Source organism: Pelophylax lessonae (genome assembly GCF_965119305.1).
Source record: "Pelophylax lessonae genome assembly, chromosome: 2".
Lineage (NCBI taxonomy): Eukaryota > Metazoa > Chordata > Amphibia > Anura > Ranidae > Pelophylax > Pelophylax lessonae.
Window position 1 is genome coordinate 721,317,489 of NC_138769.1, and position 21,352 is coordinate 721,338,840.

Here is a 21,352-nt window from a genome sequence, read left to right on the forward strand (position 1 = left end):
TCCATCGACTGTCGGGTGCTGCCATTGCCGGTAAGGAAACCCGAAAGTGAAGCCTTGTGGCTTCACCGCCGGCTTCCTACTGCACATGCACGAAGCGCTATGCGCTCGGTAATTGGCCTGGAAGCCGAGTGAGGAGGAGGGGGCGGAACCTCTGATGTACCTCGCTGCGGCGAGGTCCAACGGAAGTGGGGACAGGGTACCTGAAAGGTGCCAAATGTTGCATCGGAGGGGGGGGGAGGAGACAGATAAGCGGAAGTTCCACTTTTGAGTGGAACTCCGCTTTAAATAGACCGCAGTAAGAACCTGAGACAGGTTCTAACCCTCACACTCATGTTGTCTGCCTTTACAAAGGACCATGTAATAGAATTTGTAATATCCCTACTAAATTGTCTCTCAATTGCAGCTCCCAAATATCCCTGGGTCAGTACTGGGATGGGACAGGATCACCCCCAGAATCCATTACCGGAAGTGACCTCTGTGAGAGTGAACTGAATGATCCTCAGTACGACCAGAGTCTATTGGAGAACTTGTTTTATTCGGCTCCGGTAAGGACCATGAAGATGATTACCATGTTCACAGGAATGGGTATTGCTTGTTCTCTTCTCTCTGTGTGCAGTTATGATCAATGTGATTGGAAGTGGAAGGTCATATGTTTTAAGTTACTTGTTGAAGAATGTTGCCGTTGCTGTACTCCAGACAAGCCGCTAAATACACAGATGAAATAGACCTATTGAAACGGTTTCACCTACCAAAGGTCCTCAAATCTACACAGCTTTGCCACAGCACAGCCCAGTCTGGGACGGCTGGAGACCTCTGATTTTTCGCTGCTTCAATTAAGGACCACTTACAGGTCTTGCCCCCCCCCCCCCAGCCTTTGACTGGACAGTAAAGTAGAAGCAGCAGACTGATGAACCATCACCTTGGCATTCTGCTCTGTCCTGCTATGAGCACAGCTGACTGGCTCTTTATGCTGCTTCTCCCTTTACAAGTCTGAGCTTTGCAGTACAGGGAAATGGAGAACACTGGTACAAAATCAAATTCAGGTTGCGTTTTGTCTTTTATATCTGCATGTATTCAGCTTTCAATTTACAAAATTCAGCTCTAAATTACTCTGCTTTATTTTTACCTGAAAGAAATCACATGAGGATTTTGGCAGTGAAAAAGAACAGTCCAGATCAGAGAAAAATGGATCTAATAACAGACAAGGGAAAGATGAAGAGCAAAACTTGAAGCAATCCAGCTCTAAATCAGAGGAACAATCTTCATTAAAAGTCTCCGGGTAAGTATGACAGTGCTTGGCCAATTGCCAAGAACCAGCCCTGTTGCATAGGGTGAATCGCATGCTCTGCTGATGACCTGAAATTATGCAAATTGTATTTGGCTTCTGCTGATGGTTTGCTTGTCAATATGGATTGACATTCAGGCTAAGCAGCGGGTACTTTAAAGTGGTTGTAGGTATTTGCAAGTACATCTGGGTACCTAAAATTCACACCCGCCAGCACCTTTTTGTTTTGTTAATTTAAAGAAGTATTTACGCATGAATTGGGCTTCAGCCCAGGGTGGAGCTACAGGCAGCGCAGACATGGTTATGGTTTTATTACACAACGTGTCTATGGATTAGAATGGAACAGAGTTCCCTGGAGGATTCCATAACATTTCTATTGTGATGTTGTAACGATACTTCTTTAAAATGACAGAGTGCCTCTTAAGAAAAATGGAGTGGATCTTCTGACCTTTGCAGTGGCAGTGTTTCCAATATTGCATTATCTATTCTCTGACTAAACTAAGGATAATCGTAAGCTTCTCTGATACTATTTTTCAGACCTAAATCCACAGAGAGATCGGTTAGTGACAAAACGCGGATGGAAACCATGGATCTCAGTGTTGACCGTCTCACACTGCTGGGGCGGATGCATGCAGCTCGGGTCATTGTGGAATCCTTAAAGGTCAAACCAGAAACCACATATGTCCCCCTGGGCAAGAGAGGCAGCAAAGGAAAACCACCAAGGGCAGCATCCTCCATCAAACGGTATGTAGTGATTGGAACAGATTGGTGGAAATGACCGCCTGCAAACACTCAACCATCTGGGAAAATCTGCTAAAAGATGCTTAGCTTTGCACCTTCCTGTCACATGATAAACATTCAAATTCACAAAGTTAATAAAGCATAAAAAGCCTGCTTTTCAAATTTTTGGGGGATATTTAAATGCGCATCTTTTAGCAGATAAAAAATGTGCATTTATTATTTTACTAGGAGCCTGCAAAGTATTGCACCTGCGTGTGCAGGACTCCTGCAGACTGTCAGTGTAAGCTGTTTGCTTGTACCTCGTATGAGCGGGCAGTTACACAATGACAGGAAGAAACAATGGATTAACTGAGCACTCAACAGTGCCCTGGTAGTTCATTGAGAACTACAAGCTAACAGCTGCAAAGGCTGCCGGTACTTGTAGTTCTCCTATTCATAAAACTCTGTAAATGAATGACGTGGCCGGGTGAGTGAGCCAGGTCTTGTTTAAAACATGTGAGAAAGACTCCGGCTTGCTGTCACTAGAGACAGCGCGTCAAGGAGAGCCTACAGCAGTGGGAACATGTTACATGTTCCACCCTAAAAATGGGTAGAACATGTAACATGTTCCCAAAGATGAACTTATCCTTTAATGGAGAGTGTTGGAGAGTTAAGCCCTTACTTCCTGTGTGGTTACCTAGATAAAAATGAAGGGAATCTCGCCATCAAGGACAAAATAACGATAAGAGTGAAAATATTTGTTCCTGTGGTATTTTACTGCTTTGTGTCCTCACTGGTGAGATCTGCCTCACTTTCTAAATGGCTCTGAGGACAGGAAGGGACACATGATAATAAGGACAGAAACAAGAAGCAGACACACATTTTGGGTTCACATGCATTGCAATACACGTTTAAGCCAACCAACTGCGTCAAAGTAATCCCTCTCTGGCCAGTCCTTACTATACACTGAAAAATGCAAATTTCTTATTTGCGAATACCATACTTCAGTGGATATAGTGCTAATAAGGAGCAAATAAATAAGACACAGTTGTAGGAGAGCTATAGACTTAGGTCTGGTCACTGACCTGCAATACAATAGAATTAAAATATGTCTGTGCTAAAATCCACCTATGTAATTCTACATGGTACAGGCAGCATAGTGATACTACTAGTCACATGTGCAGTTTTGCGATTCCTGTGTCACCTGCTTGTTACACTCCAGAAATGGGCAACCTAAGGCACCGGTGCCAAGCAGGGATTTTTTAATTCACACATATTGCAATGCATGTTTAAGCTGGCCAACTGCATCAATGTAATCCCTCTATGGCCATTCCCTAACCTGCTCTGCAAAATGCAAATGCTACAGTGGACACGATGTCAACAAAAATTGGGGGAGAGCCACTAGGTTCAGGTCTGGCTACCGACCTGCAATGCAACAGAAATTGTGTGGACATGCAATGTCCTTTTCAGTGGCACCAGGAGGATGGCCACTGGCAATATGTTCAGGCACAGACTAGCCTGGTGGACTGTCAGAGAATTCTCCTTGCTCACTTTACAACACAGCTGCCATGGGCTGTACTTGACAGCTCACTAGGTTGCATTGAACAAAGCTTGGCCTGCCCTTCTGTTTTCATGGCCCACCCACCTCCAGGACTTTTTAGAGGCCTGCCTGATGTCATTGAAATTTTCAGCCCTCCATCTACCAGAGCAAGCTCACCTGCGGTTGCTGAGGTCATTATGTGAACAAGCCCACCTACCTACCCTCTTGTTTCTCTTATTGGAATGCCAGCTGCAGCAGGTATGAATGTAAACTCCCTGCCTTTCTGACAGTGGAGGAATTGGGGCTGATCTGAGGTGTGAAAGTGGAGGAATTGGGGCTGATCTGAGGTGTGAAAGTGGAGGAATTGGGGCTGATCTGAGGTGTGAAAGTGGAGGAATTGGGGCTGATCTGAGATGTGAAAGTGGAGGAATTGAGGCCGATCTAAGGTCTGAAAGTGGAGAATTTATGACTGATCTGAAATCCTCGGTCACCCTATTCACTGACACAATGCTTGTAAATTGACCCTTAAGGCCCGTACACACGTAGCGATTGTCAGCCGTAAATATTCGGCCACCGACCGATCGGCCGATTTTCGGCTTGTTAGTATGATGCTTCTGACAACCGACTGCGACTTTTCGGCCGAACAGAATCTGGTGTGCAGGCTTTAAAATTTTTGTTGGCCAACACCAGAACGGCCGATTGTTCCTCAGTACAGAATTCGGCCGACAAACAGCTGATTAGCAAGACTGGGCATGCTCAGAGAAGAAAAAACACACGGAAAGTTAACCATCACATGATATCACTTCTGCAGTCGGCTGTTGTTGGCCGATAAAATTCGTGGGCAGTCTTTGGCACTTTTCAACCGACAGGACAGCATCGGACAAAAGATGGCCGATTTTACGGCCAACATTCTGTACGTGTGTACGGGGCTTTAGAGTTGAAAATCGTTTCAGCCTACTAATACCCGGTCCTTAATAGTGATTACTTCTTCTTTATTCTCTGCTGGCAGAACATACTTTTTGGAGTTTCAATTTCCAGTCTCCTCCAAAAACAAAGCGGGAGAGGTGTCTGTGGCCTCTGAGATCACCCGACTGGTGTCCAGCAAGACTGCAAATGGAGGTGAGTGCTCACTAGTGGAGATCAGTTCTCTGTATTGTAATGTGTTCTCCTTCATCTCAGTTGATTTAAGCGAGCCTGTCCTGGTGTACAGCATTTATGATTTCTGCTCTCCTGGTCCATAAAAACAGTGTTGGAAGTTGTTTAGACACTGCTATTGGTGTGTAGATGGCTGGAAGGGACAGAGCTCAAACAGTGGGAAGTTCGGGCCTGTATTCATTGATCCAGTTGGGTTAAGAGTAACTTCCTGAGTGCACAGGAAAGCTATTTATGTTTACATCACACTGAGAAACATTAGCAGCGTTATTCAGATTTGGTTGATGAATCTTCTAAAATGTTACAAAAGATCACTCATCTAAGCAGGGCGAGGTGTTATAAGGCCGACATCCCTGGAAAAATGGATAGCAAGAAAAACCCCCCTAAAGGGTATGGGACTTTTGAGGCCAAGATAATACCAAATATAAAATTAAAACATATGTTTTAATTTTATATTTGGTGTTATCTTGGCCTCAAAAATCCCATACCCTTTAGGGGGGTTTTTCTTTCTATCTAAAATGTTACAGGTCTTCCATATCGGTCCCAATATGTTTCTCATGAAGGGGGAAATCCGTTGGGGAAATGGTGCCTTCCCATGTTTTTGCAAGACAAGGGAAGCCCCATCAAACAATCACATGACAGGCCTCCACAGAATGACCTTCTCTGTCCAATGACTGACTCCCTTTCTCCTGAATAGAAAGATTTTGTTTGTTTTAGATTCACCTTATCATACTTGGATACTTAGAGCTTCATGAGCACACACAGGTTTATTTCACTTCCCTTTAAGTGCAGTCTTTCATGTAGACTATTACAAATACGTTTTCAATATTCATAAATACATTTAAGATTTAATTTAAATAGGTCAAGTATGCAACAGGAGTGGGATAGCTGTTACATAGCCGCATCCAGAGGAACGAAAAATACCCTCATAAAGCATTAGCCAATTTGCTACAATGAGGGAATAATTCCTTCCTGACCCCTGGTAGCGATTGGAGAACTCCCTAAATCGTCACCCTAAAAATCTTTTAGCTCCCATCAGTTTATGGCATTCATGTCCATCTTAGTCTCCTATTGAAAATCCAGATTAAGGAAGGGAAGTTGCAATATAAAGGTTTCCAATGAAGGACACGGGGATAAAGTAAATTATAGATATGTGGGTTATATGCAGCTGCCTACAAGAGCTAGACATAGGCAAATAGAAAAAATGATTAAAGTCTATGTTTAATGTCCGTTTAAATCGTTGCTCCGCACAAACTATTTATTGCTCTAATCAGTACACTTGTTGGGCACGTTTTATTAACTGTGTGTAGCCTTTGCTACATACAATAAATAGCTAAAAAAGGTGCGTACATAAACATAAGCCCATATATGCACTAGCAGCGCTAATACGCCCTTATTTCAAGAGCGGCGAATGTATTTATAACGAGTTGTGAACTTAATCAATAATGTTCATTATGGCTGGTCATGCAAACAATGGTGAAAAAAAGTCTCCAATGGAACAAAGTGGGAATGGTGTAGAATAGACCCAGGATAATCTCCTTCAATTTCACCAAAACAGCCACCAAGAGCCTTCACCACACCGCCATGCTCCCCCCTAGGTAGTAAACACGTACCCTTAATGGAAAGGTCAAGCGCTTTAAACCAAACCAGTGATCCTCCACTGTCCAATGGCGATCCACCTTTTGATCCCGGTACCAGCTTGTTAAATGGGAATCAGCGCCTCCTCATATCGCATCTGCTGTGCTGGAATCGGCAAGGACAACATACAGGGAGAGCAATCAGAGTGAGATCAGGAGGAATCTCATCGCTGCAAGACACCAAGGCCCATCTGAAGCTCACACTTCACCTCCAGCTCCGTAACAATAAATAGCACGGTGTTCCAGCAGTGCGATGGGAACTTCCTGTTCCACTCCCAGAACAAAATAGTTGGTTGAGTGCTGCTTAGCCATTCAAAGGTAGGTTTGTATTTTAATTAATGAATACAGAGCTTTCACTGTAGGCCAGCCCAGGGTATAACCCCTCCTACCATCAGCATGCCTTCAGTTTTCTCTTGCGTCCTCTGACAGTCGTCACCGCTCTTAATTCATTACGATTGGGTAATTGCTGTGCACTCAAGGAGTAAGCTAGGCAGTTATTAAACAGTTAATAACAACAGGTTTTTTAACCAGACACACCTCTATGGGGCTGTCCCGCAGACATTATCCCTCAGCTACTTCCTGTTATCTAATCAGTTTTCTGCTGCCAAGCTCAGGAGTAGGCTGGGTTTCCCTGCCTGAGACTTGGGTCTCAGCTTTTTTCTTCTTTTTTATGTTTTCTCTCTACAAAAGTGTTTTTCTTTTAAAAAGATAGCTTTTTATTTTCTCCTTTTACTTAGTTAGTCCGACTTTAGAAGACTACAGCATTTGCAGAGCTGGGCCTCGCACTGGTTGTTATAAAACCTTACAGACTCCCAGCCTGCCATAGAGCGTTAGCAGGTTATTGGTACGCCCAGGCCTCGCAAACGACAGTGTCCCTGGCGTCAGGGATGAGCCTGCGAAGTTGCAATCTTCGCTGGGATGTCTCAACTGCGGTACGCCCGCGTGTTGCTAGGGTCCCCTTCGGCTGACGGCACCCCCACTCAGGGTGGGAGGTTTCCTGTCGTAGAGCGGTTCCCACATTCGCTGGACCGGTGAATACGATGACTACCCCTCTGTCTCTGAACGATCTTTATTGGGGTGTGTACAGGGGAGGGCTGGCAGCCTTAGGCCTGGGGGGCAAGTCCAGTCAAGTGGCCCATTGAACCACCGAATCAACTCACCATCCATGCCCACCTGGTTTTAAAAGGGATATTCATGTTATATAGCAAGACAAATTTGATACAATGTGGTATCATAATTAAATTTTAATAGCAACAAGGACAGCAGGCATCCCAACCTCAAAAAACTAATTTCAGGAAGGTGGCACTCCGTGTAATGCTGGCGATTACTGCTGGCGGGTAATGCTGTTGTTTGGATACTGCTGGCGGGTAATGATGGCAGTTACTGCTGGCGGGCAGTGTTGGTGGGTAATCCTGGCAGTTACTGCTGGCGGGTAATGCTTGTAGTTACTGCTGGCGGGTAGTGTTGGCGGGTAATGCTGGTGGGTAATGCTGGTTGTTACTGCTGGCGGGTAGTTTTGATGGGTAATGCTGGCGGGTACATCTGGCGGGTAATGCTGGTGGGTAGTGCTGGTGGGTAGTGCTGGCACTGCTGGCAGGTAATGCTGGTGGGTAGTGCTGGCACTGCTGGCGGGTAATGCTGGTCATGCAGGTACTGCTGGAGGAAGCAGCGGCTGCAGTAGAGAGCAGAGCCGATGCTTCCTGTGTGGCTCCTGTCACAGGCGAAGCGCATTTCTTATCACTCTGTCTGTGACAGAGCCGGAACTATACAGGAAGCAGCGGCTCTGTCACTGACATCCTAAGTCTCCCACAGCAGCCGGGAGATTGCACGGCACTTGCAGGTGTCCATGAGCCGCCGGCCAAAGGCGGAGACTCCCGCAAATCGCAGGAGACTTGGGATGTCTGGGACAGATGCCTCAAGCTGGTATAGAATGTAAACATTCAAATTAGCTAAACAAGGTTGTACAAGGGCATACATCCCAACTTTGGGACTTGAAAATGAGGGACAACTAGGGTAAGAAAAGACATGTAAGAAAAGACATGCACCAGGCTTTCTACTGTCTATAGTGCCACAGTGCCCTGCAGGGCTGCTGGCATGGTACAGGAGAATGCAGTGCTGCAGGCATGGTACAGGAGAATGCAGTGCTGCGGGCATGGTACAGAAGAATTCAGGACTGTAGGCATGGTACAGGAGAATGCAGTGCTGCGGGCATGGTACTGGAGAATGCAGGGCTGTGGGCATGGTACAGAAGAATGCAGGGCTGTAGGCATGGTACAGGAGAATGCAGGGCTGCGGGCATGGTACAGAAGAATGTGGGGCTGCGGGCATGGTACAGAAGAATGCGGGGCTGTGGGCATGGTACAGGAGAATGCAGGGCTGCGGGCATGGTACAGGAGAATGCAAGGCTGCGGGCATTGTACAGGAGAATGCAAGGCTGCGGGCATGGTACAGGAGAATGCAAGGCTGCGGGCATGGTACAGAAGAATGCGGGGCTGCGGGCATGGTACAGGAGAATGCGGGGCTGCGGGCATGGTACAGGAGAATGCGGGTCTGCGGGCATGGTACAGGAAAATGCAGTGCTGCGGGCATGGTACAAGAGAATGTGGGGATGCGGGCATACTACAGGAGATGCAGTGCTGTGGGCATATACCATGCCCGCAGCACTGCATCTTCTGTAGTATGCCTGCAGCCCCGCACAATGGCAGCTGCAGCCTTTTCCATCACCACCCACCATGCCTGGACTCCTCATCCCACACTATAGACCATTCCTAGTCCCACCTTCCCTCACCACCTACCATGCCTGCAGCCCCCTTTACTTACCACCCACCAAGCCTGCACCTCCCTTCCCTCACCATATACCATGTCTGCGCCCTTCTTCCCTTAGCGCCCACCAAGCCTGCAGCTCCCCTCAAAGCTGCACTGCACATATCACTGCTCTTTTTTTTTTTTCTTTACCTTACCACCACAGCTGGGCCACCCCTTTGCCACCATTTCTGTTCCCCTTCTCTCACCAAGACTGTACATGCTTTCCTCTGCTCTCACTCTATATCTCCATGTCCCCCAACTTTTGCCCCCCTTTGAGACACAATGCCCTGCAACATTACCTTCCGCCTGCTCTCACAACTGTTCCTGCAAATTCCCCCTCCACCACCCTTCCCAACCACACACACTGATACTTTCACTACCCCAACCTTGATAATTCTGGAACAAATACACTTTTGCTACTTGCCACATAAAATGTAAAAAAACAAAAAAAAAAATCTAGGTGACCTTTAGGTGTGGAAAAATGTTACTTTTGGACCTGATGCCCAACCTGCATTGGCGTGCGTGGGGCTCCCTGAGGTGACTTGGAAGGGCACAGCCGTACAGGCCTAACACTGCCCGCCCGGCGCCCACTAATAATCCCCCCACAAGCATAGGAAGGACATGCAAACGCCATGCAGACAGTGTCCTGACCAAGTATCGAACTATGGATTCCAGTGCCGCAAGGCAGAAGTAATATAAATAGCTACATTCTCCATCATTTAATATTGTTTATAAAATAATATTTTTCCTAAAAAAAAAAAAAAAAAAAAAAGTTTAGAAAATATAGAAAGTGAGACATGCAAAAAACAATAAGGAAATAATTTCTTGCATTTGAGTAAAGAGCCAGGAATCAGTGATGGGTAAGTGACTAGAGAAGTGTATGTCAGGGGCAGCTGGCAGCAAGTGTAATGGAGTAGCCTGGGAACAGCTGGCAGGAGGTGCAGTTGGCAGTATATGCATTGAAGCTAAAAGGTAGGTACAATTAGCAGTAGGCACATTATTGAGGAACATCTGGGGTACAGTTGGAAGTAGGTGCAGTGATGGTGAAAGGGGGGGTACAACTGGCAGGTCAGAAAGACCATGAGATCAGTAAGTCAGAGGCACACAGAACAGTAGGTGCAGTGATGGGTAGGCTGGAGGTATGGTAGTGTGGCTGTGTGGAGCGTCTCACTTACCTCTTTCTAAGGCGCCTTAGGATTTAAAAATGGTGCCGCCCAGCGCCAACACGTCTGCGGCCGGCCTGACAAGCACACTGCGCATGTGCCGCCGCTGCTCGGGAAAGCCCGTACATGTTTGGCTAATCACGGAAATAGCCGAACGTTTACGGGCTTTCACGAGCGGCGGCGGCGGCACATGCGCAGTGTGCATGTCAGGCCGGCCGCGGACCTTTTTTTTTTGCGCAAAAGCCGAAGAAGAGAAATGGCGGCCCCTCTCTAAGTGCCGCCTTGGTCCCATGGTCCCACCGGGACCCATGGTAGGGCTGGCCCTGCATCCATATGTATATAGTGCCAGGGGTAGCAGAGTACAGGAAAATTATGCTCCATACACACATGACTTTTATTTTATTTTTTTACTCACTGTTCTCTTCTCCCGAGTCCCGACCACTTCCTCACCGCAGCAGCTTGAGAGGTGCACTGCTTTGGATGGTGGAGCCGTGGATCTGCTCTGCACCTGCTGGCTGTCCCCAATTCTGGATTGAATTTCCCAGACAATTTACCAGTTCCTCTCTTCTCTTGTGCAGCGGCCCCACAGTAAAAGATGTATGGAGGGAGGAGCCGGTCCGGAGGTGGGTGGGGCCAGTAATCGGTGGAGGACAAAGTTGTGCAGCGGCCCCACAATAGAAGACGGATGGAGGGAGGAGCCGGTCCGGAGGTGGGTGGGGCCAGTAATCGGCGGCGGCGCGGAGGACAAAGTTGTGCAGCGGCCCCACAATAGAAGATAGATGGAGGGAGGAGCCGGTCCGGAGGTGGGTGGGGCCAGTAATCGGCGGCGGCGCGGAGGACAAAGTTGTGGAGCGGCCCCACAATAGAAGATAGGTGGAGGGAGGAGCCGGTTCGGAGGTGGGTGGGGCCAGTAATCGGCGGCGGCGCGGAGGACAAAGTTGTGCAGCGGCCCCACAATAGAAGATAGATGGAGGGAGGAGCCGGTCCGGAGGTGGGTGGGGCCAGTAATCGGCGGCGGCGCGGAGGACAAGGAAGAATAGATCCTCCTCCGCCTCGCATAGGTCTTCTCCACTCAGCCTCGCTTACGTCCTCTGGAGTGGAGAGAGAGAGAGACCGTGACGTCACTGGTTGCTAGACGCCAGGCGGCTGGTGATCTAGCAACCCGGTCTCTGGAGCATTCGCCGGCCAGCCAGTGTGAGTCACTCCTCACTGATGTACAATGAAAATAATGCATACGCAGCATACCATACTGAGTCTGACTGACCGGCCTTTTCTGGGGGGGATCAGAGCGGCCCGGGGGGAAATTGCCACCCTGCCCCCCGGCCCAGCCCGCCCCTGGGTGTGTATGTGGGCCCTCTGTTTGGGGATGACAGTTCAGGTAAGGGTTCTGTGATATCCCCCTCATGGCTGTAGGTGCGGCCCCTGTGTGTCCCTTCCCTGTCCCTGCGGGGGCGCTGTCGCGGTTTGACCATGGTGTGGGGCGGGGGTGCGGGGGTCTCCTACATCCCAGGGGTGCTTGTAGTGCTCTGTGGGGGCCAGTGCATGTTGTTTTGGGGCCGCAATTAGCGCTAATCCGCGCTGGCGCCATTTTGGGTGTGGGCAGGCTGTTCGGTCTCAGTGTGGGCAGCAGCCATTTTCTGTCATCCTTTTGGCGCCGATCGGGCGCCATCTTTAGTGTGGGCATGATGTCCTTTGTGGGCAACGGCCATTTTCCCAGGGCTTTTCTCCCATAGACTTCTATTGGCAACCATTTTCTTGTGGCTCAGGGCTGGCTTTGCTTCTAGGGGCGTGAGGTCACTTCCTTTCTTCCCTTCAGATCCTCAGCAGCACGGGCAAGTGTAACACACTTTGGGGGGCATTTTACTGGTTTCTCTGGCCTGGATTCCTGCTAGCAATAATTTTTACAGATTCCTGTAGCAAGGGACAAGGTCTCCATTTGCGTGCAGGTTTGCGGTGGGGGCCGCGGGAATCGCCGATTTAAAGGGCCAGCGTCGCTTAAATTGTGTATTGCTATTATGGAGTCCCAGGATAGCAAATTCCCCACAGACCTGGTGGGTGGTTCAGGTACTCCTGAATCCGCCTCCATAAGTCTCTCTATCTGCTGCTCTTGCGACTTTAGCGTCAAAAGTGGTTTTGCTGATGTCTGACCGGGTTTCTAAAAAACAGCCTATGCCCTCTCAGTCTTCTGATTCAGAACCAGATTTGGTTGCCATGGACAACGTCCCCCCTGAGGGGTCACTGTCCTCTCAGTCGGATGTGGAGGAGGATTTATCTTCTGGGTCAGCGCGGGACCGCGCTGCGGTTGACGCACTTATCAGTCCTGTTAAGAATGATGAGTCCCCCGTCGGGTAAGCGTGTTTCCTTCGGGACCGCAAAGCCCAAAAATCGGGTCAGGTTTTTCCTTGTCCCGAGGAGTTTCACGAAACAGTGGATGACCAATGGTGCTGTATCAAACATACAGTGGGTACGGAAAGTATTCAGACCCCCTTAAATTTTTCACTCTTTGTTATATTGCAGCCATTTGCTAAAATCATTTAGGTTCATTCTTCTTCCTCATGAATGTACACATAGCACCCCATACTGACAGAAAAACACAGAATTGTTGACATTGTTGCAGATTTATTAAAAAAGAAAAACTGAAATATCACATGGTCCTAAGTATTCAGACCCTTTGCTCAGTATTTAGTAGAAGCCCCCTTTTGATCTAATACAGCCAGGAGTCTTTTTGGGAAAGATGCAACAAGTCTTGCACACCTGGATTTGGGGATCCTCTGCCATTCCTCCTTGCAGATCCTCTCCAGTTCTGTCAGGTTGGATGGTAAACGTTGGTGGACAGCCATTTTTAGGTCTCTCCAGAGATGCTCAATTGGGTTTAAGTCAGGGCTCTGGCTGGGCCATTCAAGAACAGTCACGGAGTTGTTGTGAAGCCACTCCTTCGTTATTTTAGCTGTGTGCTTAGTCATTGTCTTGTTGGAAGGTAAACCTTCGGCCCAGTCTGAGGTCCAGAGCACTCTGGAGAAGGTTTTTGTCCAGGATATCCCTGTACTTGGCCGCATTCATCTTTCCCTCGATTGCAACCAGTCGTCCTGTCCCTGCAGCTGAAAAACACCCCCACAGCATGATGCTGCCACCACCATGCTTCACTGTTGGGACTGTATTGGACAGGTGATGAGCAGTGCCTGGTTTTCTCCACACATACCGCTTAGAATTAAGGCCAAAAAGTTCTATTTTGGTCTCATCAGACCAGAGAATCTTATTTCTCACCATCTTGGAGTCCTTCAGGTGTTTTTTAGCAAACTCCATGCAGGCTTTCATGTGTCTTACACTGAGGAGAGGCTTCCGTCGGGCCACTCTGCCATAAAGCCCCGACTGGTGGAGGGCTGCAGTGATGACTTTCTACAACTTTCTCCCATCTCCTGACTGCATCTCTGGAGCTCAGCCACAGTGATCTTTGGGTTCTTCTTTACCTCTCTCACCAAGGCTCTTCTCCCCCCGATAGCTCAGTTTGGCCGGACGGCCAGCTCTAGGAAGGGTTCTGGTCTTCCCAAATGTCTTCCATTTGAGGATTATGGAGGCCACTGTGCTCTTAGGAACCTTAAGTGCAGCAGAAATCTTTTTGTGACCTTGGCCAGATCTGTGCCTTGCCACAATTCTGTCTCTGAGCTCTTCAGGCAGTTCCTTTTGACCTCATGATTCTCATTTGCTCTGACATGCATTGTGATCTGGAAGGTCTTATATAGACAGGTGTGTGGCTTTCCTAATTAAGTCCAATCAGTATAATCAAACACAGCTGGACTAAAATGAAGGTGTAGAACCATCTCAAGGATGATCAGAAGAAATGGAAAGCACCTGAGTTAAATATATGAGTGTCACAGCAAAGGGTCTGAATACTTAGGACCATGTGATATTTCAGTTTTTCTTTTTTAATAAATCTGCAACAATGTCAACAATTCTGTGTTTTTCTGTCAGTATGGGGTGCTATGTGTACATTCATGAGGAAGAAGAATGAACCTAAATGATTTTAGCAAATGGCTGCAATATAACAAAGAGTGAAAAATTTAAGGGGGTCTGAATACTTTCCGTACCCACTGTATGTTTGTGGTGCCCAAGAGTTTTCAGTACAGTTATCCTTTTGCGGATCCGGTGGATTTTCGCTGGACTGTGGCTCCTAAGGCGGACCACACTGTTTTCAGGTTAAATAAAGTCACTTTAATGCCCGAGGGGGATTCCCTGGTGTTTAAGGACCCGGCAGATAGGTGGGTGGAGACAAGGCCCCCTTAGTCGCATGGCTGTCGACTAAGTGACTGACATCCCTTATGCGGGGAGTCGTCTTTTTGGGGACTCTCTGGGTGAACTGATCACAGGGCTCGCTGGGGGTAAGAGCACGCCTTTGCCCCAGGTGGCTAGGGGGAATTCGTCCCGCGCCAAGCGAGGTCCCTTTTTTAAACCAAACCAGGGGTCCTTTCTAAGCCCGAGACCAGTTCACTTGGTTCGGCGTCACAATCCACCTCTTCATGAAGGGACACCCTCACCCGTACCAGGGGTGAGGGGACGTCTGAGTGGTTCTAAGAACCTCGGTTGTACTAGATTCAGGATAGGTGGGTTCACGAGCTGATTCGCTCGGGATGCAAGATAGAGTTTTCGATCCTTCCCTGCAGACAGGTTCTTTCTTTTAAGCCTCAGGTTGTTGTCAGACCGCCTCGAAGGTCTCCGGGGGGCGGTGCAAGTCATGCTCGCCCAGGGAGTCCTTATACAAGTACCTGTGCAGGACAGGTTTTCGGGGTTTTTACTCCAACCTATTCACTGTCCCCAGAAAAGAGGGGAAAGTGCGTCCTATTCTGGATCTGACGTCCCTACACCGCTAGGTGTGGGTGCAGAAGTTCAGATCCGTGGTGGCGTCATTGAGTCCAGGGGACTTTCTAGTCTCCATCGACTCGCAGGATGCATATCTCCACATCCCTATTTTCAAGGGTCACCAGGGCCATCTCCGCTTCATAGTAGCTGGGGAGCATTTTCAGTTGGTGGCGTTGCCCTTTGGCCACACTTCGGCTCCCAGAGTCTTCACCAAAGTTTTGGCCCCTGTATTAGCTTTAATGCGTTTGAAGGGGATTGCCGTCCTTGGTTATCTAGATGTGTAAAGGAAGGGAAAGCGCCTCTTGAGTGTAATAAAAGCATTTATTTCAATAACAACAGTAGCAACTTACATTAAAGTAAGTGGATTCAAGTTTCCAGCGTGTCCCGCTCCGCCGCCGTCTTTGTTCTTTAATCCAGAAATCGTCTTTGTTCTTTAATTCAGAAATCGTCTTTGTTCTTTAATCCAGAAATTGTCTTTTTTCTTTAATCCAGAAATCGTCAAACCCTTTGCTTATGCATGAGGGTCTTGGGGCTGATGGTTGTCTATGACTTTTTACAGATGTGCCATGGGCTTTCCCAAACCTTCTGGATCCTCTGGTCCAATTTACCACTGTGCTTCTCAATCACTGTCTTTAACAACTTTGCTTTTGAAGCCCAAGTCCTAAGGGGCATTTGTGTGATTCCATCAATGCTCAAGGCTAGGAAGTTTATTTCTCACAAAGTCTACTGCTGGACATGACTGGTGTACTTTGATTCCTGTTAATCCAAGGGCTCTCAGCCCAAGACTTTCTCTGTATGGCAGATCTCTTTTTTGCAGTTGGGTATGGACCAACATTTTGTCTCTTGGTGCTATCAAGGCCCAGGTCTCTGCCTTTTCTGTTCTGTTTCCGAGACCATTGGCTTCCCACTTTTTCATTAGGACCTTTTCTTGGGGAGTCTTCCATGTGCTCTTCCTTGTACATTCCATAGTTATTTCCCACTCTCGTTATTTGGGCACTTCAGAAACCCTTGTTTAAACCCACCAGAGATGTTCCTTTCTGCTCTGACCCACTGGATTGTTTTACGTGTGACCACCAGCTTGGCTAGGTGAGTGTGTGAGCTGGCAGCTTTAAATTGCAAAGAACAAAAAAAAAAATTCACAGCTCGCTTACCAGCCAGCCTGCAACAAACTGAATTGACCCTCTCTAACAGTTCACATTAAAACCAAGAGGTTTTGTTTTCACACATTTGCAAATACATGCAGCAGCTGCGTCACAGCACCTCAGTGTACTGCAGTCCTCACTCTAAAATTTTGAGTCTCCTGAGTTGAAGCACATTTATAATGATGAATAGATTAAGGACAGGTATACCTGAAGGGAGCTTGCCCGTCCCTAAAAGTACAGGAATGCACTGGACACCCAGTATAAGCACAATGACGACGAAGGTTTCCAGTGCATCCGCTCACCAATTATCAACAGTACAAACAAATGGCAACCACCCCAACCTATAACTGTCCTTTTACAGCAAGAAGCATATGGAAGGGCGACGCTTGTCAAAGAACAACTACAATTCCTAGCTCACCAGCCAGCCTGCAACAAACCAAGTTGACCTTGTCTAACAGTTCACATTAAAACCACGGCTTCTCAAAATTCTAGAGTTAGGACTGCAGTACTCTGGGGTGCCGTGACGTGGCCGCTGCAGCTTATGCATCTATTTGCAAACATGTGCAAACTAAACCCCTGCTTTTAACGTAAAGTGTTAGACTGGACAATTCGGTTTGTTGCAGGTTGTCTGGTAAGTGAGCTGGGAATTTTTGTTGTTTTTTGTAATATAAAGCTGCCAGCTCAGACACTCACCTATGGGTCGCCTTTCCATGTGCTCTTTGCTGCAAAGGCCGGTTATAGGTTTGTTATATTGAAAAGAACCATTTTTTGGTCCTGCACAAGGATGGAATGGTATTGAGGACTTCCTTTCTTCCCACGGTAGTCTCTGTTTTCCACCCTAACAAGAACATTGTTCTTCTGTCCCTTTGAGCTGCAGTGCCTGTTAATTATATTGGGGTCTGTGTTAGCATAGTAGCTGTTTGCTGTGTTGCCTGCTGTTCAATTGGATTGCTTTTGGACTTCCCAAGGGTTTAAGACTTCCCCTACCTCCTTTATGTATGAGAAAGACAGACATTAGGATTTTTGTATTCACCTTAAAATCATTTTCTTGTAGTCCAGTGAGGATTACAGGTCCCAGGTCCTACCCTTCTGTGTTTATGATCACGCTCTTGGTACTGCTCTGCTAGAAAACAGAGGCCTGCTGGTAGCAGGAGGGGTTATGTCCTGTTTTTTTTTTTTTTTTTTGGGCCAATTCTCCTGTAGACAGCAGTATAACCTGCTGGTTTGAGACTTCCTATGTCCCTCAATAAGCATTAACACATTTATATTTTTTGCATTAAGCACCGTTCTTTTCTATAATTATCTAAAAAAAATAGGAAAGACAGTAACCCTACATATTATTATTATTATTATTATTATTATATATATATATATATGAGAATATCTAATATTCCTAATTTACTCTATCATAGAAGTGACGTTTTGCATATATCGGTTTCCTTATTTGCTAAATGTTGTGCTGCTCCACGTGCCCTTTTTTTTTTTTTTTTTTGTTTTCAGGCATTGTATGCAGATCTGAATAGACAGTAAATGTAACATTTTTTTTTTTTTTTTCCTTTTTGCAGTCGTGAAGTTTCAGCAGCGATTTGTGTTCCCCATCTTGTTCAGCGGTCATATGATCAAACATTGGTGGAGCACCGACCTAACCTTTAAAGTCTTCCTGAGGAAAGGAACCCAGCAAAAGGTACCAGTTCACCTTAAAGGAAAGCTCCACCTTGGCCAAACAATTAAATCTATAAAATCACTGCTCTACCAGTAGGTACTGTGAATTACCTTTCCATTGTAATCTGCGATTTAAAAAAACTACCAAGAAAAGAATCAGAAGTTGTGGAAACTATTTGGGCAATCATTGCTATGTGTTCAATTTAAATAAATGTAAAATATTAACCACTTCTGGACCGGAGGGTTTTACCCCCTTAATGACCAGGCCATTTTTTTGCGATACGGCATTGCGTTACTTTCACTGACAGTTGCACGGTCGTGCGAAGCTGTACCCCAAAAAAAGTATCTCCTTTTTTTTCCCCACAAATAGAGCTTTCTTTTGGTGGTATTTGATCACCTCTGCTTTTTTTATTTTTTGCGCTATAAACAAAAAAACGCACCAGGCCGCTGTACAATGATATGAATAAAGTGTCCCTTTTGTTAACTTCAAATAAAGTGGAGTCGAAAAGAAAAACAAAAACTGCATATTTCGTTAAACTGTGCATTACATCGCTCCCCTGTCGCTTGGCTCACTGCAGCTGAAATGAACAGCTGCCGCACACTTAGCCTCTGCAATGTGAACAGGCCCTGACTTATAACTAGCTATTAGAGTAAGGTGCATATGGAAGGACTTTGCACAACACAAACCAGATAAAAGTTTTCCCAGAACACTGGCGCAGTTGCCATTTTGTTTAGCTTGGGTAATCTGATCTCTCCTGCTGTTCAAGTCTATTAACATAATAAATCTAGTTGCTGCTTTTTCTTTGAATTTGCCATATGCTAGCTGCAAGTGATATACAACGCCTTGCGAAAGTATTCGGCCCCCTTGAACTTTGCGCCTTTTTGCCACATTTCAGGCTTCAAACCTAAAGATATAAAACTGTCATTTTTTGTGAAGAATCAACAACAAGTGGGACACAATCATGAAGTGGAATGAAATTTATTGGATATTTCAAACTTTAACAAATAAAAAACTGAAAAATTGAGCGTGCAAAATTATTCAGCCCCCTTAAGTTAATACTTTGTAGCGCCACCTTTTGCTGCGATTGCAGCTGTAAGTCGCTTGGGGTATGTCTCTATCAGTTTTGCACATCGAGAGACTGAAATTTTTGCCCATTCCTCCTTGCAAAACAGCTCGAGCTCAGTGAGGTTGGATGGAGAGCGTTTGTGAACAGCAGTTATATATATATATACACATATACAAACACACAGTGCCTTGCGAAAGTATTCGGCCCCCTTGAACTTTGCGATCTTTTGCCACATTTCAGGCTTCAAACATAAAGATATAAAACTGTAATTTTTGTGAAGAATCAATAACAAGTGGGACACAATCATGAAGTCGAACAAAATTTATTGGATATTTCAAACTTGGTTAACAAATAAAAAACTGAAAAATTGGGTGTGCAAAATTATTCAGCCCCTTTACTCTCAGTGCAGCAAACTCTCTCCAGAAGTTCAGTGAGGATCTCTGAATGATCCAATGTTGACCTAAATGACTAATGATGATAAATAGAATCCACCTGTGTGTAATCAAGTCTCTGTATAAATGCACCTGCACTGTGATAGTCTCAGAGGTCCGTTTAAAGCGCAGAGAGCATCATGAAGAACAAGGAACACACCAGGCAGGTCCGAGATACTGTTGTGGAGAAGTTTAAAGCCGGATTTAGATACAAAAAGATTTCCCACGCTTTAAACATCCCAAGGAGCACTGTGCAAGCGATAATATTGAAATGGAAGGAGTATCAGACCACTGCAAATCTACGAAGACCTGGCCGTCCCTCTAAACTTTCAGCACATACAAGGAGAAGACTGATCAGAGATGCAGCCAAGAGGCCCATGATCACTCTGGATGAACTGCAGAGATCTACAGCTGAGGTGGGAGACTCTGTCCATAGGACAACAATCAGTCGTATACTGCACAAATCTGGCCTTTATGGAAGAGTGGCAAGAAGAAAGCCATTTCTTAAAGATATCCATAAAAAGTGTTGTTTAAAGTTTGCCACAAGCCACCAGGGAGACACCAAACATGTGGAAGAAGATGCTCTGGTCAGATGAAACCAAAGTCAAACTTTTTGGCAACAATGCAAAACGTTATGTTTGGCGTAAAAGCAACACAGCTCATCACCCTGAACACACCATCCCCACTGTCAAACATGGTGGTGGCAGCATCATGGTTTGGGCCTGCTTTTCTTCAGAAGGGACAGGGAAGATGGTTAAAATTGATGGGAAGATGGATGGAGCCAAATACAGGACCATTCTGGAAGAAAACCTGATGGAGTCTGCAAAAGACCTGAGACTGGGACGGAGATTTGTCTTCCAACAAGACAATGATCCAAAACATAAAGCAAAATCTACAATGGAATGGTTCACAAATAAACATATCCAGGTGTTAGAATGGCCAAGTCAAAGTCCAGACCTGAATCCAATCGAGAATCTGTGGAAAGAACTGAAAACTGCTGTTCACAAACGCTCTCCATCCAACCTCACTGAGCTCGAGCTGTTTTGAAAGGAGGAATGGGCAAAAATTTCAGTCTCTCGATGTGCAAAACTGATAGAGACATACCCCAAGCGACTTACAGCTGCAATCGCAGCAAAAGGTGGCGCTACAAAGTATTAACTTAAGGGGGCTGAATAATTTTGCACGCTCAATTTTTCAGTTTTTTATTTGTTAAAGTTTGAAATATCCAATCAATTTTGTTCCACTTCATGATTGTGTCCCACTTGTTGTTGATTCTTCACAAAAAATGACAGTTTTTTTATCTTTATGTTTGAAGCCTGAAATGTGGCAAAAGGTCGCAAAGTTCAAGGGGGCTGAATACTTTCGCAAGGCACTGTATATATGACATATTCATGTTTATTATATTGCTTTTACTGGATTACATTTTTTCCTGTGTGAGTAATGATAACATGTACCAAACCCTGTACATTTCCCTCTAACCGTTGAGGAATTCTTGTTTTCAGCCTTCTGTGCTTGGTTCTGCTGCATTCTGTCTTCGTGATGTTCTCCGATCTGAGGACCTTTCTGTGTCCCGCTCACTTCCAGTTCATAGTCCTGAGGGAGGACAGGAGATGGAAGAGATGGGACCTCTTAAGGTATTTTTCGACTTTATTATACCAATGATGAAATTAAATTTTTTTTCTGTATAAAAATGAATAAATGTTAGATGTTGGGCTGCACTCCTGTGGAGTTGTGCAAATTACCGTTTCTGAAAGAAGAAAGGAATTTTGGGTAAATGGCATTCCTTCTTTTTTTTTTTTTTTTTTTGAAAATCTGTTTATTGAAATATAAAGCAAGAACAAGAAAACAGGACAAAACTAAAACAAAACTAGGTGCGAAGAGTCGGCAATACGGA

General features: G+C 46.0%; 1 protein-coding gene across 1 annotated transcript in view; it reads left to right on the forward strand.

Moving 5' to 3' along the window:
- Nucleotides 1-21,352, forward strand: part of C2CD3 (C2 domain containing 3 centriole elongation regulator) — a 220,837-nt gene that overhangs the window by 51,097 nt on the left and 148,388 nt on the right. The window contains exons 8-13 of the mRNA XM_082245743.1: nucleotides 404-545; nucleotides 1,134-1,279; nucleotides 1,823-2,029; nucleotides 4,555-4,664; nucleotides 17,864-17,982; nucleotides 20,961-21,092. Of these exons, the coding sequence (XP_082101869.1) occupies nucleotides 404-545; nucleotides 1,134-1,279; nucleotides 1,823-2,029; nucleotides 4,555-4,664; nucleotides 17,864-17,982; nucleotides 20,961-21,092 (856 nt within the window). The remainder of the gene's footprint in view (nucleotides 1-403; nucleotides 546-1,133; nucleotides 1,280-1,822; nucleotides 2,030-4,554; nucleotides 4,665-17,863; nucleotides 17,983-20,960; nucleotides 21,093-21,352) is intronic.